Here is a 25,003-nt window from a genome sequence, read left to right as displayed (position 1 = left end):
TGCTACGAAAATCTGAGTTATAAATCTCTGTAGTTGGGAAGTTGTTGGTATTACTCCGTGCCTCGGAGAGCACGTTCGTTTCGCCGTCGGTCCCGGTGAAGCTTAAATTAGAAGCACTTTTAAACCCAAATTCTGTCTGTTTACTGAACTCGATACTATCGATTCAGAAGAGAGAAGAGAATCTACTGAGAAGACCCGGCAAGTAACTTAGCTTAGCCGTTGCTCTTTTAAAATAATAAAGGTTCACGCTTTAAATCCTTGTGTATCTATTTCGTCATACGTCAATGGTGCCCGTCGCCATGAATACGCAAAGGGGTGAAGCATTAAGGAACCGCAAGATTTCCATTCATGGGGTTAAGACGTTCAATGCATGGGGGCGGGGGTTGTAATTGCCGTGAAAGCCTTCGCAAGACGCCCAGCTAAAGTGCCATTGATTTTTTAGAACAAAACACATGAATATAATTACGGATTTACAACTTTGTTTTTCGAAATAAGTAGATATTTATTGTTAGGTTAGGTTAGTTAACCTACTACATAATAATAATGCCGCTGCCAGCCAATGAGTGGCAAGGGAAATAACGAGGAAAGTGAGCAGGGAAGTTATGTGGTCACGTTACCTGCTTGTCCTGTCGCTAAAAATGCATAGCGTGCAAGCAGCCAGTTTCAGCCAATAGAAGAGCAGTCGATCACTGGTAATTCTACTAATGTGAGAACTACTAAATTTGAGGTGGGCACTCTCTATAGCAGCCTTAGGCTACACCCTTAGTTTCAGGTGGTGTGTAACTCACAATGTTTTGCGCTGCGCCTGTCACCGTGTGGCATCCTGTTGAGCTGTATGTATAATTTCACTAGCAACTACTTATTTATTTACAGAAACAATACCCGGGAAGAAATTACAGCTACCCAATTCGTCGTCCTAGGCTACAATACCTAAACAATATAACTACGTCGTCTAGGCAGACTTTGCGGCAGCAAAAAAGACGTTGATACTACCCTGAAACAGTAACTTTGGCACAAAGATATCTACCGCTACCAAATCTCATTCATCCTGTTTGTAAGGCTTAGAAATCGCAGGTCTTCATTACTGATGCATGGCCCCAATCACCAAGTTCACGGCAATTACCTCTTTCACCAAAAAGCCAAACGCGCAATGCATTTACTCTTCATTACCTGCCTGTAAAACCTTCTTCAGTTTTCATTCCTCCGAAACTGAATGAGCGTTTACCTGATCTTAAGACCAGACGGTGTTGAAAGACGTTCATGGTTCTGCATTTACTAGTGTAATTGAATATTAAATTGAACTAAGAGGTGGTGAACCGAGTTCTGTCAAAGTGGTTAAATGATCAGGTTTTGCTTGAAAGCTAGAACTATAGGTAGTCTGTAAGGCACTTACAACCCACCAAAACAATCATCCATCCATTTTTAGAGTTCCGTACATCAAAATGCAAAAAACCGAAACCACTATCGCACACTATTAACATCTCTCTATCTCTGTTTTTTAAGATCCTTTTTTTCAGCGCGGGGAGGGGAGGTATTCAATTGAAACATCAAATACCTACCTACTCAGGTGTAACAACCATCAGTAGATACTGTGTAAAATCAGTTTTCTAATAATTTAGTACCGAAGTAATTTTCTAAGTCAACATACTATAAAAAGAACGTCGTATTTTTAACAGATAGGTAACCTACGACTGGTTATGTAAATTATAATTACTTATTATATTGCGTTTAAATGCAATGTCTTATAATAAGTAAAGAAATCCAAAAACCATTTAGTAGTTTCTTAGCAAAATATCATTCGCAGTTATACAGACTTATGTCGATGGTGGCGGCAGTTTTGCAATTGAAAATCTATAGTTAAGTGCTCTACACGGAACCCTCGCTGCATGATTCCGTATGTCACTTGCCCAGTTTTCCTCTATTGAGCTTTACTTACAACGCTTCGACGCGTTCCGATTATTTCGATCGTTTTCCACCATTGCTAAGCCGAGTGCTTCACCGTTTTTCCAATATGCGCGCTTAGTCTAAGTTTTCTGCCAAACGTCATGCACTGTTAGCGTAAAGTTGTTAAAAAAAGTGTTCCTTCTATTTTTATATATTTTTTTTAAATCAATTTGGTGCATTAAAGAAAAAATAATAAATAAAATCCCACTTCTGATATTCAGAGTTGTGTTTTAGTAGTAGTAATGTTCATTGTGCCAGAGCTCACCCAATACGGAACTACCAGGATGATAAATTCTGCGCATTACTGTATCCGGTTTAATAAAACTTTTTATGTTTTCATGCAAAGTAATTCAAATAATTCCGACTATCCATGTAACACACGTGTTTATCTATCCTTGCATTTTAAAATACGTAATTGTAGTGGTAAGACTGTCGATATCGACGAGATATTGCAACTGGCACTCCGCATTTCACTAGTAAGCTACTTCATGTTATTTATCAATAAATAAATAATAAATAAATAAATATACTTAAACAATACACATCACTATCTAGCCCCAAAGTAAGCATACAGAGTAGCTTGTGTTATGGGTGCTAAGATAGTTGATATTATAATTATAATATTAATATACAATTATATACTACATATAAATACTTATATAATGTATAAATACACACAGACACTGGAACACACCCATGCTCATCACACAAATATTTTCCAGTTGTGGGAATCGAACCTACGGCCGTGGATGCAGAAAGCAGGGTCACTACCCACTGCGCCACGCGGCCGTCAGTCAATGAATAAGTTTGGTCATAATATAAGGATGCGGGACACAATTTAAGATCTATTAATAATAGAAATATTTTTTACTCCCAAAATATTTGTTTTAGAACACATGTTCCATAGACATTTTCAATTAATTTTCTTTAAATAATATAACCCTAGAGTTATGGGAAATGCTCCCGAGCACCCTGTGTATCTATCAACGTATAGGAATAGCAGCGCACTCGTGTCTACGTACGACGTAACGTAACGCAGCTTCAATTACTGCGTGTTTCGTTGACAATGGCTTTGTGTAATTAGCGCTGCTGCATCGGTATTGTTCCGCCTCCCCACTTCTGTTGTTTTATATTACCACCTGACTATTATTACCTACTATTCGTATCTCTGAATATGGTGTACGAAGATGACATTGTATTTAACATTTTATTGAAGTAAATATTTTTTTATTATTGAAGTGAAAACTCCTTTAACTTTTTTAGGATGGGATGGGAAGAATCTTAAACTCGCGTCAGGTCACTTGACCAGGGGCGTGATTCTGCTATCTTATGCTCGTCGATGTAATATTCGCCTGCAACAAGTTTTATTACAATTTGAACTTTATTTCTATGGGATGTCAAAAATCAAATCTATACTAATATTATAAAGCTGAAAAGTTTGTTTTTTTGTTTGAACGCGCTAATCTCAGGAACTACTGGTCCGGTTTGAAAAATTCTTTCAGTGCTAGATAGCTCATATAACCAGGAAGGCTATAGGCTACATTTTATCCCCGTATTCGTATGGAAACGGGAACCAAGCGGGTGAAACCGCGCGGCGTCAGCTAGTGTATGATATGCACCAACAGGCACCGGATGACATTTGTTATATAGAATCTCAATTTCGTTTGTCATCTAACAAAGTAAGTTAGTGAATTTAATTTCTTAAAATGCACATAACTGAAAAGTTGGAGGAGGTGCATGCCCTGGACCGGATTCGAACCCACGCCCTCCGAATCGAAGGCAGACGTCATATCCACTGGAGTATTAAGGCTCATTACTATTGATGATAAAGAGCCGTGATAGCCCAGTGAATATGACCTCTGTCTCCGATTCCAGAGGGTGTGTGTGTTCGAATCCGCATTTTAAGAAATTAAATTCACTAACTTACTTTGTTAGATGACATACGAAATTGAGATTCTATGTAACAAATGTCATCCGGTGCCTACTGGAGCATATCATACAGTAGATAGAAAACATTTCTCAATTGATTTGATGTTTATTTTAATAGGTTGATAATAAAGACAAAAATAGTGAATAGCTGGCCTAGCTGTGTATTAAAAAGACATTTAAGTTTCTCAATATCCTAGCATTATACCTACCATGTAGTTACCTAGTACCTACCCATATCTTTCTTAATAACTAGGTACTTATAATACAAGAAGGTGAACTCTCGTAATCCGCATCAAAGGCTGCCACGTAATTGCGTCACGGCATCTGACGCAATCTCGCGTCATGTAACTCGAGCTTGTGACGCGACACGCTCAAGTCAAGAGGCCAATAGTTTCCAATTTCGCCCTCACCTGTCCCTCCTCTCTAATCCACTATTTTATTACAGTGCCCCCGTAATATAGCGCACGTGCAAAGCTGCAGACTTCCAAACCTTTGTTCTATGAAAATTACCAAGAAAACCGTACACATGACGTAACTACAAAAATGATTCATTCAAAATACTACTCTATATAGTAATATATAAAGTGTAAAATCGAATGTGTATGTTGTACGGATACGGTCGTTTGACAGGCGGGCGGCCATGTTATTATTTCGTTTTGGCGGGCTTTGAGTGACGTAGCGCCGAACAAAGCGATGTTGCCATGCGGAATAAACTGTTATACGTTATGAGAGATTATAGGGTAATCTGGGTATATTGAAGACAATAAAATGAGCTTACAAGCTTGAGAGGGGTCGCATAAAGGTAAACGTTTTGCGATATTCGCATTGTTTCCGTATAAACAAAGGGCATCGATCATTATATTATTATGATTTTGTTTCCTCTTTTCTTTTGCATTTCAGTAGCTTGAAGATTTAATCTTTTTTTTAATTGGCACAAAAATTATTGCTTTTTAGTTGTACAATTTACTTTACTAATAAAATTTTTAATAATTGTACTATTTTGATAGTACAATGACATATTGTGATAAAGTTAGGTACTATATTTGTTATATTATACAATATTTATATTTATCTTAATTATGGTCATTCTTCTTTAGGTTCGAGATGTTTAGTAATAAAACAAATATTTTTAAAACTCGTTAATTTTTATTAATTTTATAAATCGAAATTCATTACACCTCGTTTCACATTATAATTACAAATTCCTTTCATTATTTTAATACTATTATTTATAGTTATTATAACTTCTCTAAGCCTAACTAAAATAATTACATCGGCCTAAATCTGAAAACATAATTATAATAATTATTTATAAATTAAGTTACAAAAACGTTAATTATATTCTTTTTAAAAAATTTGACAATTTACTTTAATTTTAATTAAAGATGCTTATTGCTATGTTTCATTGTTTGTTAGCGTACACGCCATTTTACTACTGTGATTCTAACTCTTTTTTTTAATTCTACTAAATTTTATATTTACATTTCAATAAAAAATGAATTTAATAACTATAGTCGATGTTTTATAAAAGCATGGCATTAATTTACACTTGGCAAGTTATTAAGGATGTAAGGGAGTAAAATGGATAAATAATGAGACTTTTAAATATTATTGTAAATGTCCAAGTCCTTTCAATAATTCCAGGACACTCTTACAATAACAATAAAAAAATTAATAATTAAAGTTTATTGCAAGCTTTTTGATACTGTGCCTATATTTTCTAGAGTTATTACTACTTGCTTAAATATAAATTCTTCTGAGGCTAATTTACAATGACCAATGAATCAATGTCAAAATTGAAGAATACTTTGATTATATTGACTTTTATTAACAAGAAAAAATACTAACCTCGTATAAAACACCGACACGTTTAAGTACAAAAAGGGGCATTTTAATTGATTGCAGAAATTTTCCTTGTAGGGGCTTTGTGAATCTTTATAATCTATGTGTTGTGTTGGGGTGCGGGGGTTCACACAATCGGCACCCAATTAGGGGCTTGTAGTCAATTACCCATCGCTTGTGCAAGTCGATTGCTTGACTCAACCCCACGCTACCCTTGCGATTAATGAGAATTGGGGTAAAAAATTGAATTTGCTATAAACATATCATAGAAAGAAATCGTTTGGGTTAACAAACTTGTAAAGTAAAAGATAAAAGTAATTAAGAAGACATTTTTTGTATTTTTTAATGAACATTTTTAAAGACAAAGAATACTGTTTGTATAATGTAGCTTTATTTTATCTATTTTTTGTATTATCTCAATTCAGTGTAACTATTTTTCTAAAAACATTTAAATATCTCACTGCGAAATAATTTATCTATTGTAATACAAAAACAAAATTGGCAGCGACAAATTGTTTTATGTACACGTTACTATCTACACACGCACAAACACTGACCTGTTTTTTATTTAATCATAAATTATACTATTCACACAACAATTAACTATTTTTGTATCAGTTATTTACAATAGCTCGGATAGTTCTACTTATTAAGCTTCAAAAATTGTTAAGGTACTCAGTTTTCAAAAAGTTTTCTAATATTTGTAGTAAGCAAAAAAATAAACCATTAAAATTGTCCCTGACATCGAACTCACTGGGTATTTTTTGTAAAATAAGTAAATCAAAATGATGATGACGATAAATTCCAAATAAAGGAGATCATTTATTTGAAATTCAGGAGCCTCAGAGCAATTTTAATGTTTTAAGTCTGTACTACATACTACACATTAGAAAAAGTTTTCGGAAATGACAATAATAGGAAGAACACTACAAAGTAAATACATAACATTATATCTTGGAAAGGAAACATACGGAATACTTGACGAAAATTTACATAAAATATAACATTTAAGTCAAATCCTTAGTGGTGCTTATAACTGACTATTTACACCTCGACACTACGCGTTAGTCCAACGTTCGTACTCTCACTTAATCACTGAATCACTTTCTCAAACACTGAGTCACTTTTGGGTATCCGCGTCCCATAGCTTTACCAGTGACAATGTTCCTTTTTAAAGACAATCCAAACTTAGAAGATATATAATTATGTATATTATTATGTTATATTATTAATCGTATTGTATTTACCATCAACCTAAAAGCAATTTATACGACAATTACAAGTAGCTAACACAACTAAATTATTAGTTAAATTACTATGTTTCAGTAGAAAATCATACGCTTAGCTATAAAACCAACTTTGTTGCAACAATTTTTCTATAGACACAAAATAGGGAGACAATTTATTTAAACATGGCAATCCAATTTGAAATGTCAAGCAATTTTAAATTAACAGTTCGAAATTTAAAACTATAGTTCGGTTAATCGAAATACATCTCTTCTTTGAACATTGTCTCGTGGTAAAGCTGTGGGAACTTCTACCAGGCCCTGCCCTGGAGGGGGAGGTACCCTGAGCACTGCTGTTGGTAGGCTGTCGGCTGGCGGTACGATGAGACCAGGGGGTTACTGCAGGCTGCCTGCGAGGATTGGGGGCCGGAGTACCCCGACGTGGGGGTCGCGCAGTGGCTGTGGGCTGGTGAGGAGGACTCCCCGGAGCCGCAGGGCTTGCCGTCCTTGACCAGCACTGGCACGGCTACCCTCCTCGGTGATGATGCCGACTGTTGAACAAATGCTGTGATCAATATCGTTACAAACTTTTATTTCACTTGCCTTGTTTGTTGTCAAACCTAGCAATTGAAAATTAAAACAGCTATGCCACCCTAATGGCAAAGACGTGTCCAAAGACCAGGCGTTTTAGTGTTGCATGCCACGTACAAACCGTCATATGGGTTGAATAGGCTTGTACCTCTTCCAAATTAGCCCGCTTCCATCATAAACTGCAATGTTATTTAAAATCAGGAAAGGTAAATTTCATTGAATATAAAAATGTTCGATATTTAAAACGACTTTGTCTAGGGGTTTGAAATGATCAACGCTTTTTGATTTCAAAATACGCCCACTATTATTTAGATAAGTCCAAATGTAATTACAGTGTTTGTCTCGTTAGCAGACAAGTGCGCGGACCGCCCACGGACGCTAACAACGCGCGCCGCGTCGGGCAAATTGAGCCAATCGGCCGGAGGTTGGCAACCCCGCACGTGACGCGAACCGGGGTTAAACATTATTTTATTATACGATCATTTAAACGTATTTTTCTGAAATATTTTATAGTATAAAATCTTTGATTTCTTTACTTTTATATCATAAAACTTCTTTTATTAAATTCCCAAAAATATAGGTATCCGCATCGGTATCGATAGTACAATCTCTACAAATACGTCTACGTTTTAAAAATGCTTGTGTTAACAAGTTAAAATAAACGAAATTTTTAATTTTCACAATATCATTTCAATTTAATTTGAGATTATTTATTTTGTAATAAAATAAAAAATTAATAATATAAATAATAGCAATTCACTACAGTCTACAGTTTAATTATAACTGTTTTAATGTTTACTTTTCTTTTACAGCTTTAATTTTTTCTTTCTTACTAACATTGTAAATATTTAGAAAGCCAACTTGTCATTAACATTATTAGCCTATTTATGTAAGCCAGTACGTGTCTAGGCTGCCCTTTAAGGGGTAGGTGTTTAGGCCCACCATGCTGCTCTAATTATGATTGGTGAGCTTAGGAAGATATTGTGATGATTACCTATTACCGACGGCTCAAGATGCTTTCCGAGGCACGGGGTTATAATACCACTTATGGTGTTGGTGTGTTATGAAGTCCGTGAGGTATTTAAACGTTTATTTAGGCAAGCTTTATTTAATATTTTAATATAAATATCTGGAACCTGAATATCCATTATTTTTATTATTATTATTATTTCCATAAATTTATTATTGTACAATGTAAACAATATGGTATTGTTTAAACGATAATTTAAAAATTAAATAAAACAAATAATTGGCATTTAGGATAATTTAAAACTGCTATTATTAATTAACTACCTACAAAGGAAATATACTAAATGTTAACTATATTTAAAATGTATTTAAGTTAACTCTACCTGTTGCTACCTACAATGACAACACCTCGACCTAGAACTTCAGACCCATAATCCGTAGCCAAGAAGTTAACCACACAACGAGGCAGTGTAATCTCAAGTAATTTAAATTAAGAAGTCGCAAGAGGCTGAGGTCAGCACCACCGGGGTTGCCAGCACAAACGCGGCTCCCTTCCCAGCGGGAGATTGCAATCGAGTGGGCAAAGTCTGTCGCCTCCGCACACAGGGGCTGCGACGTCGACGATTTTTATCGTGCACGTCTTTAAATATCCATTATTCAATACCCGATTTAGAGATATCATCGTAAAGGGTCTTTGTGTTACCGTGGAGCAAGGGTTGATACGATTCTTATAGGAATTGTGTGGTTAATGTTTTTTTTGTTGACGAGAAGGAGGGTTTAAAATTTCAAAATAATAATAGTGGTTAGTTAGTGGTCTATAGACACTTATCACTTATCAAAATTGAATTTTAGAATGAATAATTGAAGGTATATAGGAAAAAATATTTACAATTACTTTTCTGGCCATTTCTCAAAGTGAGTTTTAAAAGTGTTTACCTACTTAACTCTTTTTAGTGTTGTCCAGTAAAGAATGGTACTTATTTATAGGTAAGTATATAGATTTAAAATTACTTATTATTAGGTAATAGAGTTTACCTGGTTGTGTTGGTTTTGCTCCGCCATCGCCTTCTCCTTGGCCTGTCTCTTACACTTGTAGCGGTGGTTTTGAAACCATATTTTGACCTGAAACAAATGAGTTTAATAAGAGATAATCTTTACTAAGTACCCGTACATAGACATTAGTCTATTAAAACACCATAGACGATCCATATCTACACAGGGATTGAAAAATGAAATAATAAAGTACCTACCAAGAAATATGTAGTTGTAATTTTTTTTAGTTTTAATTATATTTTCTTGGTTCTTTGGATATTTGGTCGGTACTATACCTATTTAGGTTTTTAACGGACTTCTGTATGTTTTAACATAGGTACCTATTCGATAACTGTTTGGTACCCTAGAGACAACAAAAGGAAACGCGGCAGGCCATTAAGAAGATGGGAAGATGATTTGAAGATGACAGCAGGAACACTTTGGAAAAGGAAAGTTCATGATCGCAAGGCATGGCAGATCTTGGGGGAGGCCTATGCCGAAAGGCAAGACGATTTACCGGTGTCGTAATTTTTTATATTTTTATATTGTATAGTTTTTTATATTAAGGTAAATTGTTAATAAAGGCTATTATTATATTATATTATTATTACCTATTCGATAACATAAATACATTTGCCTATTATTTGTACCTACTGACACTCAGTTTCCAATCTCTAATAAAAGTAAGTATCTGTGTATCTCAACAAACGATGAAAGCTAAGGTAGAAAAAGTTAAAAGTAAAATTGAAACGCTCTCGAGCCGTTCCAACACTCGAGCGCTAAACAAGATGGCGCTCGCGTCGCAAACACATTACAGTATGAATGGCGCCACCGACACGCTGGCACTCAATGCACTGAATGTACTGAATAGCGCAGACCGACTGTCACTGAGGACTTGACGGACACGATTTCAACCTAATTCAGCGGAGAAATACTGAAGAAAGTAGTCTAGTCTAGTAGAATCGTATTCCGGCAATGATTTGAGATACTTCAGTGACGGACTTACAAAGGACAACGGACACCAAAGTATTCGTACCTATGCTCGGCCAATAGGTACGATATAATATACCTAGTTTAATTAATATCAAAAATACGAATTCTTTAGGGAATACGAAAAATGCGGCTATTAAAGCCGCATTTTTCGTATTCCCTAAAGCCAACATTATCAGTTATAGTTTTAGTTAACACTATGATTTTGATTATGATTATGATGAATGTGATGACTCCTCCTCTTACCACCCTTTCGTGAATAAGTAGGTACTCTATGATATTCACGAAGGGTAATCAGTAGGTCGCGGATGACAATTTTTACCTAACTGTACCCAACTGGTAGAAATCGAAACATTATAACATTTTAGCTTTAAATATATATATTTTTTTATTCTTTACAAGTTAGCCCTTGATTACATTCTCACCTGATGGTAAGAGATGATGCAATCTAAGATGGAAGCGGGCTAACTTGTTAGGAGGAGGATGAAAATCCACACCCCTTTCGGTTTCTTCACGGCATCGTACCGGAACGCTAAATCGCTTGGCGGTACGTCTTTGTCGGTAGGGTGGTAACTAGACATGGCCAAAGCCTCCCACCAGCTAGACCTGGACCAATTAAGAAAACCTCAATCGGCCCAGCTGGGGATCGAACCCAAGACCTCCGTCTTGTAAATTTACCGCGCTCACCACTGCGCCACGGAGGTCGTCAAAAAAAAGTAAATACGAAATCACGTGACTTAAAAATTACTAACGATAGCTAGTTGGTAAAGTTCGTATATGTCCACTAACATAATAATGTTAATGTTAGGTACTGCAGAAGTGGACGTCAATCGGCTGATAATGATGATTATGAAGATATGTACCGTCTATAACTCAACTACAATTATTAGAACGAAGCCCGATTTATTTGACGAACGTTCTGATACACGTCCAGTAGTATATCTATACGTAAGCATCACAAACAGCGGAGTCACTGTGGCCGTCGCATCAAATGAAGAGCTAAACAAACACGAGGGCATCTTTATTTAATATAATTGTGGAAGTTCCGCGAGTCATCGTTCGCGGGATCGGAACACCTACGCTGGCTTGTAGGTGCTTATATTATACAGGGTGTGAGTTTTGTGTATTAGGGACAATGATTGTGACATTTTTTTTAATCACAGGAGTATATATTCATAAGTGTAGTGAAATCTGCTTTGAAAATCTTGTGATAGGTAATTAAATGTTAAAATTTTCTGCATTAATGCAATAATTTTGTAGGTATAATTACATAGACGATAAAAAACTTTGGAAGAACTACATTACCTTTACACATTATGTAGGTACCTAAGTATTTCTAAACTGTGAGAATATACTTACAATACTTTGCAATAATGTAAAAAGAATAATGACGATTTATAATTAACTTGAAGGTTTCAGTATATCAGAATACCAAATCATGAATGTAATAGGTACCTATGGCTTTAGATATTAAATGTAATTGGACCAGACTTTTCTGCATTTTATCTCACGCAATCAATGTATATAGAAAGCTTATTAAAATAAATAAATAAAATGTCTCTCTTTCTAAAAATTATACTCGTTTATGTAGATTTTTATGTTATTTTTTCACTCTTTTACCTAGGTACTTCATAAACGCAAAATCACGATTTGAAAATGTAGAAATTTTGTTGGCAGAAGATTAAAATAAACACACAATAAATCTAGATACTTTTGCTATACCGCAGGTTTAGTGTATTCGAAAACACCCTGTACCTGTCCATATATCCTACCCTGCATGATTTTCTCTCTTATGAAGCATTTAATACGTCCTAATGTTGATGTCATTATTTTATTTAAGATTTACTTTTTCTTTCTTTCTTTTGGCGCCAAATTGATTTGTATTGTCAATTTGACAGGCGGTTGGGTGGCCAACATTTAATTTAATAAAAGCATTGTTGTTGAAAATAAAATTGTATGTGGCATATTTAGGGACGGTTTTGGGATGGCGGGCTGGATATAAAATTAACCACAGATTTTTGCATTTTTATCCAGTATGATACTCTTCTTTTGGTTTGAAATAAATTTTAACTAAAGATTGATTTGATTAATAAGCTTAGAACTTAGCTTAGATATAGTTAATAATATGATTTTAAAAACATTTTCTACAGAAACAATAGATACATAATTTAAAATAATTATTATTTTCTACATTCATTTGTAATTTGTTTCTTAGTAAACAGTGCATTAAGTATTGCTTTAGTCTAAGTGTTGTCTTTACCGCTTTCTCGTAGTGTAGTTGAAAGATAGTAGTGTAGAAGATAGAACCTACGGATACGGTAGGATCATAAAGTGCGGACCCCTCAAATAAAATGCTTTTATATTTATTTTTAAATATAATTCAAACTTTCTCTACAAAACTAAGAAAAAACAAAAAGAGATAGGTGTAGTTATAATATAGAAAAACAAAATGTCTTTAAGGAAATATGCCTACACAAATGAAAAACAACGGTATCAAAAAGGAACAAATCCCAATGTATTTTTTTTTAAACCAAAAGTATCCTGTTGGGCTATTTATCATCACATTGTCATACAACTGCTAAACAGTTTGGGGCGGCGCCGAACTGGGGTGAGTGCTACCGACAGACAACATAAATCACGTTATAATCGCTTTCATAGCGCCTCCGGCTATCGCCTCTCCCCGATCCAATTACCAACATAAACCGCCCATAATAAAATACCCACAAAACGATCTGTCTACTATAAAATACCCGGGGAAGTTACCGCCTCGGGGAACGTGTCGCACTTCGGTTATTTTTACTTCTGGCAACACTTGACACGCCTGAGGTTTCACGCAACGCAGGTTGTAGTTGGCATTATTACGAGATTTCATTGACGACAGAAAAAATAAGCCAAATCAATTTGATAATTCCTTATTGGTTATTAGTTCTTACAGATATTTTCCAATAGCAATAATATTACATTAATTAATTACTAGCATCATCTGCATTGAAACCTTGAACCACAATATTCTGAAGCTGTATCTATCCCCATTTAGACATTTCTCTTGTATTACTCTGTCCATTGTTAGTTAATGGTTATAAAGGTTAATGGGTAGCGACTTCCCTACCTACCTAAGTAAAATTTTAAGTAGTTAGCTACTTAGAAAAATAATGATAGTTACAGTTGAAATCAAATATTATTTAGCTTAACATCATCATATATCTCTTTCCGTTTTTATAGAGTTTTGTAGGAAATGTTTGAATTGTATTTAAAAAGAAATTTCAAAACCTTTTGGTATGGTCTGCACCTTAAGCTGAACTATCTTAAAACTACACTAACAGATAGGTACTACGGTAAAGCTTAGACTAAAGCCATACTCAATATGCACTGTTTACCAACAAACAAATTAGAAATGAAGGTAGAAAACGCATATAATTTCATAACATAATTGTTCTCAATTATGTATTGTTTCTGTAGAAAATGTTATTCATAATATTTTATTAACTATGTCTAATTGCCTATTAATCAAAATTTTATTAATTATAGTTAATACAGTTGAAGTCAAATAATATTTAGGTTAACATCATTTATATTTGATTTGTTTAAATACAGATTAAAAATACGATTGACTATTGACCAATTAATATATTTCGATGCACTATTTTGAGCTTGATTGTTCAAGATCCCACAGTAAACTTCGATCATTTTTGAATCATAATGAATGAATGATCAATTCAGTTTATTACCATAGGTAGCCTATCTTCATACGTTGTTATTAATTTTATTTTATGTACCAAATAAATATTTCGTTCGTGCGAGATACAGAATTTTCTCCGGGAAGGGTAGAAAGAGCCGCGGGGAAGTGTCTCCGATATTTCCTGTTATTTTTACCGTTGGCAACACAGCGCGGATGCGTTCAGGTTAGCTCGTTAGAGTTGGCATCTTGTTTAACGCTCCGGCAGAGACCGTTCGAGGGTTGCTTTGATATTGAAGAATATTTCTCTTGTCTGAATTCTCGAGTGGCCGTCTTCAAATTAGTGAACGTTGCTCTTTGAACCATGCATGAGAAGATACCTTTATTGCTTTGATATGAATTTTATTTATTGATCATATTCATACCTACGAATTTATATTGTACAAATTAGTATTTTAAGTGGACTTACTTTTCATAAGTAGTCTGTTTTCATAGACTCTACCATAACATTGTTTTTTGTATTTTTTAATATTTAATTTTAAAAATTCTTGAATTTCGCGTTGTAGATTTCTTTCTTGATGAATCATGAGAAACAAAATAAAAATGTGTTCACTGCATTAATAAATTTATTACCTAAATATCGCGCATAAGAAAAAAATATTAAATATCGCGTATATAAAATACTTTCAAGAGATATGATGATACTTATCACCTACATCTTTGCATGTAATTTATTAAAAAAAAGCAGTTATCTTGAAACCACAGACAGACACTTCAATTTTATTTAAATGTAATTTCCTATTTCAGTCAGAGATGCTAATTGGCGCCAGTAATAATTATTTATAATAACCACTGATATTATAGTTTAAAAATATGTGCAAATAACGCCACGGCACAAGTTCCATTATAAATATCTGTCAGCAACACGCGACCCATTTCCCACACAACGCGCGGACCAAATTCAAATCCTTCATAACAAAGACTCAATAATCTCGGCCGTGTCAATATAAATTTCATAAACTCGGGCGTAACCCCAACAAAGGCCGCAAACATCCATGAATAATCTCCATTTTGAGGGTGTCAACACCATTTACGGCGACGCGTTTGATTTCCCGCCAAAACAAACGTCACCCTGACGTTTGACTCGGCGGGAACAATGGCCGCCGGCGGAGGCGCGCGGGCGGATAATGCGGCGCGCTGTCATAGTAATTGGTTCGCACGATCAGCATCATTGCAGTGTCTGTGCCATGCTTGTTAATTAACCTGCAGTCCCTGACCTACCTGACTCCACTTAGGTGCCCACTTAAAAGTAACAATGACCATAGACTACAGAGCATAGATAGATGCCATACAGTACCTATTATTTTCCGTAGCGCTACAGTTGCGGTCTTAGCCATTGAGTGGCTACAGGCAGGTGGAAAGAGTAGAAACTCAGGCGCTCTTCTTTTCGAGATTTACATTATTGACTAATTATCGAAAAACTCGCAAAGAAAACGTTGCAATTTTCGCACTTTTAAAAGAACAAAACAAAAAATCTACTCTGGATATTTCGTAGAAGGAGAGAAGATTGCCTTATTCGTCGCCTCATAAGGTCACCACAGTTTTACTATCAAGTATAAGTATATCCTTCAGACCAACACACACACACACACACAACACAACAACACAGCAATGCTTCTGCTAACGGCAATTTTTGTTCAAACGTTTGTAAACCGACGGTTTTTGCCTTTCCATTATCTACGTTGTCAACAGTTTCCTGGCCTACATTCTTGTTCAGAAGTTAAAACCATCAGTAATATCTGAGTTCCCTCACAATCACGCGTCGATATGAAAGGCTTTTCTGTCGGTCTGGCGCTATGAGTACGATGGCTGGCGGCTCGGAGTCTAGCTAAACGCATCGCTGCTGCATATTCAAAGCGCGCCGAGTTAAATACGGGTCGCAACAAACTGAGCTCGGTACCGTCAGCAAATAACTTTCTCGTAATATATAGTTCATGATTGACTACAAAATTCATGAAATACAGGATTCTGACATAACGTAGGTAAGCACAAGTATGTTCATCGAATAAAATGACGATGCTTTTGCTTTTCGTCGTCCGAGGTTATGCTTTGTATTCCTCATAATTAATTCCGGTCTGAAGGTTGCCGTCAATCAATCAATCAAATAATTTATTTGGTCTTTATAAAGGCTAGAAGGCTTTATAAAGGATAGGTAAAGTTAACCCCAGAAAGCCAGTATGCATGTAGTAGAAAATTGATAGCACAAACACGTTTGTGTATGTAAACTTATAAGAAACATCAGCTTATAATAACCAATTTAAGCTTTATTATATTAACCTTTTAGAATAAATATCAAATGAATTTAGAAATACCATTTACTCGTACCTATTGTATGAAATTTATTACATAGAATCTAGATTTCGTATATGTCAACGAGCATATGTCAAAGATAGTGAATTAGCCATTAGCCTGCAGGCCGACGAAAGTCGTCCACTGCTATAGCAGACAGTGTAGCAGTCCACTGCTACAGCAGACAATCGCGTATCGTACAACTATAGGCGTTGCTTAACCACGTTTACCATTACTAGGTATAAAAAAGTTCAAATAAAAATGTTTATTTTTTTCCTGCGGACGGTACATTCGCAATACTCCGCAGTATTCGCTCAGCAAACAGTCGGCTCGCGTTTCGTTATTAAACTTAAGTAAATTTCGATGTTCCCGTGCGCCACTGTTGGCATTCGCGACCTGTTCCTTCCCTTCCCTTTCATTTTAATCTCATTTTAGCTAATTGCCTTTCAACGGCGTCGCTTCGTTTTAGTGGGGTTCTATGTCTCTAGCTCTGACACTAAAACTGCATCGCTAGTTCGTCTCCAATTTGCGGGGAAGCAATGCTTTTATGTATTTTGTATTATATTTTACTTTATCCTAATTTTAGGCAAACATTTTCATAGAAGCATACATTTTACATTGTAGTGTCGTTTCGTTTTAGTGGGGTTCTATGTTTCTTGCTCTGACATTAAAATTGCATCGTCTTCGATTCGCCAGTAATCAATGCTTCTATGTGTCATTTTCTATTTAATTTTACTTTAACCTTATTTTAGACAACCTCTTTTATTTTATTTTTTTTCCCAGTCAAGCTTCGCTTTGATTTATTTCAACTTGACAACTTTACCCCATTGGCTAGTAAAGTTACGCAAGTAACTAAACAGTTTCAACCTATCGGTGACAAACCGCATTATTTAATGGTAGATAAAAACATATATATATATATAGGGTTTACCAAAATGAAGTTTACCTAATTAAATATAGCGTCATTTGAATTTGACCTGGATACATTTCCAATTACTTAGTTTAGTTTTTAGTAGTTTTACTAAAAAAAATGAAAAAATAAACCGCTTAGAAATTTGATAGAGCCATGATATCAAAACTCTTTCCCATAAACTTATTAGTTTACACTAGACGTTCATTGTTTTCGGTCACGCGATAAAAAAATAAGACAAAGACCTACTGCGAGCTACTCCCTTTTGTCTATGGTCACGAGAGTGTAATCTGTACCGTCTGTCGCTTGCCGGATGCGGCGCATGCGGGTGTAATGGGACCAATGGAATAATGGCGGGTTAATTTTAAACAATGACGGCTTGTCAAATCGTTGTTCGTTCACTGGCCGGTCGACGTCGAGTACGCAAGAATTGATCTCCCCGCACTGCCATTTGTAATTCCGTTGACATTATGCTGTCTTGGCGAACGTTGATGTCATTCTTCATGTATTTTGTTTTGTTGATAAGATAATCTGCGGTGTAAAATATTTAGGAGGTGATAACCAGGTTAACTATATACGATAGAATTCTGCTCTGCTGCTGCAATTGAATAATTACAAATCAGTCAACGATCATATATGTTAACAATTCCTGTTTGATCGTAGTTACCTTTTTTAGAATATACCATGATATATATGTAATTAAGACGGCGCTAAATTGGCGGTAAAAACTGAATAAGACTTTCTGTAAGACATAATAGAAATACTAATATAGGTATTTACCTAAGTAGTTATATCTAGATATGAAAGATTCAATGTCGGAAAATGGTGCAAATACCACTAATCTACACGCAATTCGAGTAGGTACTTCAAAGATTAGTAAGACCTTTTAAGTAGAAGCTTTTACCATCAAAGCCTTTACGGCAATACCTCAAAGTGGGCCTATAATTTTCCAATAATTCCACTTCACTTTTTTCCTAATCCCTAATCTCCGTGAGATCACAATACAACTTCCTGTCAAAAGCTCGCCGCAATAAAATCATCTGCTTTTAATTTCTTAATAAAAAAAAAGTAAAAAGTTGTTTATGGTATCATAGGCCCAAAAGAAAACGCACCGCTCGCACCGTCCATTCATTGCAGCCAACCTGTCAAAACACATTTGCAAATGGAACAAAGATTTGAATTGAATGTGGAATATTTTATTTAATAACCGCTAAATTATTGTAACAGCGGTTTCGGTTGATTTTGCGCGTTCTTTGCTAATATGGGCGATTCGTTGGAGATTATATTTTTGGTGAATGGCAAGAATCGTCTTTGTGATAGGATTAAGCCGATAAGGGGATAATGCACCTGACATGTCCATTGTGAACTGGGGGCAGGTAAAGCCGCAATGTCTGGCATTGTTCATTCTTTGCAATTGCTAATGCACTGTTGCAATGTTTGCGTAGGATGATATTATTTTTTTTTCTTGAAAACTGATAACCATTAGAAAAGTTTAATTTTAAACGGGAAGTTATTAGCATTGTTATCTTGAAGTTTAGTGACGATGTGATTTACAAGACCTACTTACAAAATCCTGTTATAAAATTCAAATTCAAAATTCATTATTTCAGGTAGGATTAATTTACAAGCACTTTTAAAACGTCAAGTTTGACTATTAGTCTATTATAACCAACGGTTCGGAAGGCAGGTCGATCGATGAGGTAACCTAGGTAGAATACTATTTTATTTTATTTTAACTTTAAAAGGGAATGCCTATCCCGTCCCTGACTATCCTTACCACCCGACAATAAACTTATATTTATTTAAAAAACACATCATATTATATAATTTAATAATGAAAACATTACTTTATTAAAAAAAAAGTTTGCTACAACGTTTATAACATTGACGGCCGCGTGGCGCAGTGGGTAGTGACCCTGCTTTCTGCATCCACGGCCGTGGGTTCGATTCCCACAACTGGAAAATATTAGTGTGATGAGCATGGGTGTTTTCCAGTGTCTGTGTGTATTTATACATTATATAAGTATTTATATGTAGTATATAATTGTATATTAATATTATAATGTCAACTATCTTAGCACCCATAACACAAGCTACTCTGTATGCTTACTTTGGGGCTAGATAGTGATGTGTATTGTTTAAGTATATTTATTATTTATTAACATTTTTATTTTAAATACTGTTTTGGAGGTATTATAGGCTCCGACCGTGACTACATATACCAATTACCAACAGATGAACCTATAGGTTCCTATTGGAAAAGGAATTTTACCTAAGTATGGGTTAGTAATATTACCCCAGTTAAAAACTGTTAAAAAACTGGTTACTGTCACTTACCTACCCTATCTACTATCATGTAACTATGTATGAACTATCATGTAGGACTCAGGGAGGTGTATAATGTATTCATATATATCGCTCCATCTGTATATTATTGATAATCACAGATTAATCAATAGTATACAGATGGAGCGTACGGAACACGACGGTGTCGTAGCCGCTCCAAATACGAAATTCAAAAAGTAATACATTCTCTAGTCAGTAATTTTCCATATTATTCAAGAAAAATGACGTCTTATGTTTTTTTAAATATTTTAAAAACTGTTCACATAAACTAAAGAAATAGGATGGAGTATTTCTAATTGGTTGTGAAGGAGACGCGTGACGTTTTTTTTTAATGGGTTTCACCGGCTTCGGTACGTTGCTTGTAAAGACTCACTCTGGTTACTCTGTGCGTAAAATAAACAAACAATGGCCGACCCAAATTAAAATTGCATTTGTATAGAAACAAATGCAATCAACATAAAAAGCCTCTAACTCAACAGAAGCTAAAAACAAATTACACACAAACATTATAGCAAACACGGCTCACTCATAACGTTTGTTAAGACGATTTAATCATCGTTTATTGGGCAAATATTAATTTTGTGAACTGCAGAGCAAATATTTGGGCGCACGGTTCAGTGTAGGGGGTCGCAGGGGATCGCGGTGCGGAGGGGGTCACAAAGTAGCCGAGTGGGCGGTCTGTCTGCGACCTCTACATCTACCGTGTCTATGCTCTGTGCTATGTGCTTTGTGGTCGCGTGGGAGCTAGAATATTTCTTAGAATATTTTTCTTTATCAGCTTCGTTTGCGCTAAATTCGGGGTTCCCGTATATCTGTGCAAAAATTACAAGCGTATCAAAATGCCATCATATGGAAAACAGGCAAAGATGCAAATTCATTTTCAGAAAGTGTGTTCAAAATGTGTTTCCTCGCAAATGTGTTATGAATGTATCACATGAATGATAATTTTATACTATAGGTAGATCGGTTACGTCCCTACAAAATCACCGCAAAGAGTGATCCGAATAGGTAATAGGCTAAAAAACTGAGCGCACACATGCACAATTTTGTCTTTAAATCCATTATTTATTTATATGTACCTATATACATAGTTTTTACACTTCCTGAACACACAACACCACATTGGAGACGATATGCCTCATTTTTTCATGACCTGGTAACACATCTAACAGTACATATTTAACATAATTGTATGACATACGTGCGCTTTGATAACACAGCCTTTGCTTCCTTACTACAGCTCTCGCCTTCGGCTCGAGCTCTGCAATATCGGTTGTAGTTTTCAACTTACCGCACTTATATTATTATATCAACCTCTCGGAGGTGTTGGACTCTTAGACCATTAATGGTCTAAGGTTGGACCCCTTTACCGTAATAAATACTTATTTAATGATTTATTTTATTGATTCAAAAGTAGTCTTAATTTATCATGTTGTTACCTATTTGTAGTAAAACTGATGAGATAATAAAAACAATAGAAGGAACAATGTAAGAGTATGATTGACCTATATCTCTATATACCTAATCATATATATTTATATTCAGAAGACGTTTTGATTATGGTTTGTGCGTAAGTAAAGCAAAATTATGTTAATAATATATTATCTATGATCTCTCTGGACTCAACATAGTCGTCCAAGACGAATTCTGCTGGTTTTATGGTTTAATCATAAAAGCAATGACCACAAGCCAGGTGACGCTGAAACGCGATTTCCACAATAACGAAACCTCACCTGCAATAACATTCTCTACATAACACGATGGATTCCGACACCCAGGTCCATTTGTAGCGACATCACCTCACTTATTAAAACCACCTTACACCTACCACCGTAAAAATATACCACAAAACTAACTAGATCTTATTAATTTAACAATAAGGTTCAATTTTTAAATATTGATACTTTCGTAAATGAAAATGATGGTGTTGTATTTCGCTCGGGTATTTTGATAAGTTACTAAATAAATGACGTGTATTGATCTGTCAGAGCGCGCGTGTTTACTCAGCGTTCCAGTACGCTATTGTGTGGGAACGGCTTTGTGTGTGTGACGGACAAATCAGTTACACACACACGTTTGTTGGCGTGCCCAAGGTTTTTAACTAGGGCAGGCATTATATGCACCTTTTAAGATTAAGAATAATTGATTATATAAAAAACTTAGCGGACGCCCGCGACTTCGTCCGTCCTTAGACCTCCTTAAACCGGCCCTATCGCAAAATCCGTTCTTAGCAGACACCTACTAACCATGAACTACTTCCCTGCTAAATTTTATCTTTCTACGTTAAGCTATTTTCGAGTTATCGTGATGACCTTTCGCATTTATAGATTAAGATAAACTATTAAACCAATTTTCACTGTTCCTCACTTCCTACCAACTTTTTTTTTTATTTTACTTATTAATTATAGGGTATAGGATTTCCTGTCGAATCTGGTTTACGTTGTCACTTGGATACTTCGTTATTGAGATAAGCGTGGTAAATCACTACATCGGAAAATGTTCATGCTAATGACACAAATATTTTCGAAATGTGGGTATCAAACCCACGGTCTTGGATGCTGAAAGTCACGACCTACAGCGCCACGCAGCTATTAGTACCATTAACATCTCAACAATCATAAAATTGGTAGTTATCAAACAGCAATCCAGTGTCTCACTGTTATTCAAAACTAGCGGACGCCCGCGACTTCGTCCGCGTGGAATTCAGGTTTTTACAAATCCCGCGGGAACCATTGATTTTTCCGGGATGAAAAGTAGCCTATGTGTTAATCCAGAGTAATCTATTTCCTTTACAAATTTGAGCCAAATCGCTTCAGTAGCCGGATCGCAAAGGAGGAACAAACATACACACTTACACACAAACTTACGCTTATAAAATATTAATGTGTTATTTCAAAATTCATTTATTTCAATTAGGCTTAGTTTACAAGAACTTTTGATACGTTAAGTTTGACTATTTGTAAATACTCTACCACCGGTTCGGAAGGTTCTACTGAGAAGAGTTGGCAAGAACCTCAACAGTTGCTCTTTTGAAAAAAATCATACAATAATACAATAAAATACAATTGTTAACATCATTAAAAGTTTTACTTCCTGTGTGAAGGTATAAGCTGATCCAATGGCCTCCGAGACTTTGTCACTGCCAAGTCAATGTACCGTCTATGTTTTTGTATTAGTCTGAGTTCGATTGAGAGTTTCATATGTTTACTCTTTGAAATGGATGTCCCCCCTCGTCCCGCTGCCCTCTTCCGTTATGGAAAGGCCGGTCGTGCATAAATACCTACCCGCCATTCTTACACACTTGATATATTTTGCGACTACATACGGAGCCAACTTTTCTGGTGATAAGAAAAATCCTAGGCGAGGATTTTGCGAGGATCTGTATTTTACTGTATAAAAAAATAATCTTTTTACTACGAGTAGGTACCTACTATATGTTGGAAGATGTACTAATGAATATGGTTGTAGATTTTTCAGCACTAAAAGCTATAGAAATATGTACCTACCTAAAGTTTCGCATGAGCCCCATACAAGTTGTTAGATGTGTAAATTGTTGTTATTTATTTGACAATTCAACAGTACCTTATACTGCTAGTGCAGTGTCTATGAAACTAAAAACGACGTCTTGAATTAATTTTATTGATTATTTTACTAGCACAGAATAAGAAGTGATCCAGAATTAGTCTTTACAAGCAGCGTGGTGAAACAGGTGAAACACACAAAAAAATACCAAACGTCACGCGTCTCCTTGAAATCGCCATATACAAACTTTTTTCATAATTTGTATTTCAAAATTTAACTTTAACAACAATTACGTAAATTAATATAATAATAATCAATACCAATAAAAAATATCCCATCTTATGTTTTTAGTTTTATGAACAGTTTTTACAATATTTAAAAACTTAAGAAGCCATTTTTCTTGAATACCTATAATTGAAAGTTACTAACGCGACGCTTCGAGGTGCTTCGAGTGACGTGTCGTACTGACTCGAGAATGTATTCAATTTTGAATTTTGTATTTGGAATGTCTACAAACACCGTCGTGTTCAGTACGCTCTCTCTGTCTATTATTGATTAATCTGCGAATGTATGTTAACAAGAACGCAAGTTACAGTCAAAGTTGGTGTTGTGTGTAACAAGACACTTAAACGTGAGCTATGGTCCCGTGTGTAGCAGTCGCGGGTCCGTTATGATAATAGTAGACGGTGGAGTCCACTCACAGTATCTTATCGATGTTTGTTGTTCCTTGGTGTTTGCGGGAGGGGCTGACAGACCTGTGGGAACTTCGCCAATGACACGCACTTTTACACGACTACCGATGGAGGTTTTTTTTTTAATAATACAGCTTTACGGCTCTGAGCTCTAGCCCTTTTGAACCTAGCCTGCAGCTTTAGGGTTTATGTTTTCTTACTATTTGGCACGCGCTATAGTTTTTAGCGGTTTCGCTTAAATATTATTCTTATTCTTTAAACCTTTATGGCAAGTTTATAATTTTATGGAGGATGAAAAAAATACTCGTATGTAGGTAATAGCGTTGCGTGATTTATTTTTGCTAAGTCGGGATTTAGGAATTTTTTTACTGAAAAAAGCGGGATTATTTCGTCGAAAGCAGGACATCGTTAAAAACGAGTATCGTGAAAGTTGAAATTACGTTTAAGTGACTATAGATAGAAAAAATATAAATGTACTTTTTACGTTAAAGTTAAATCTTCTGAATAAAAAATAAATAAAAAAAACAGAAATCAAATTCAAAAAAGTATTATTCATTAGATAAATATGGCGTTAAAAACAAACAATAGTCTGAGAAGTAGGTGTGCCAGCCGCGTTTTCTTAGTACTCTGCACTCACGGTAGAGTTATTCCTGAAAAGCGGGACTTAGCTTGTCCCGGGCTACTTATTTAATTTCCATTTAAAAAACGGGACGTCCCGCCAAAATCGGGATATCTGGCAAAGCTGATGATAGTATAGTTTACAGTCAAGAACATTCAGCTTCACACTAATCGTAGAGGATAATTCTACGGCGATTGTTATTGCATAGCGAGTCGATGGAATATTCAATTGGCTATATTTTTGAAACCTCTTGGGGGTTGGCAATTATTCGTCCCTAAACATCCCTTGGCGACGAACGTAGCGAAGAGCATGAGACTAACCTACACTAGAAAATTTTAGTAAATTTTTACCTTTACGGTGATTTTC

General features: G+C 35.4%; 1 protein-coding gene across 1 annotated transcript in view; it reads right to left on the bottom strand.

The window, feature by feature from the left end:
* Nucleotides 1-5,007: 5,007 nt before the first annotated feature.
* Nucleotides 5,008-25,003, bottom strand: part of LOC112054758 (thyroid transcription factor 1-like) — a 51,952-nt gene continuing 31,956 nt past the window's right edge. Inside the window, exons 5-6 of the mRNA XM_024094652.2 lie at nucleotides 9,537-9,623; nucleotides 5,008-7,492 (exon numbers count right to left, since the gene is read on the bottom strand). Coding sequence (XP_023950420.1) covers nucleotides 7,253-7,492; nucleotides 9,537-9,623 — 327 coding nt within the window. The 3' untranslated portion in view covers nucleotides 5,008-7,252. The remainder of the gene's footprint in view (nucleotides 7,493-9,536; nucleotides 9,624-25,003) is intronic.

Source organism: Bicyclus anynana, chromosome 21, assembly GCF_947172395.1.
Source record: "Bicyclus anynana chromosome 21, ilBicAnyn1.1, whole genome shotgun sequence".
NCBI classification, from domain to species: domain Eukaryota; kingdom Metazoa; phylum Arthropoda; class Insecta; order Lepidoptera; family Nymphalidae; genus Bicyclus; species Bicyclus anynana.
The sequence above is the reverse complement of the archived record's forward strand: the minus strand, read 5'-3'. Positions and strand labels throughout refer to the sequence as shown.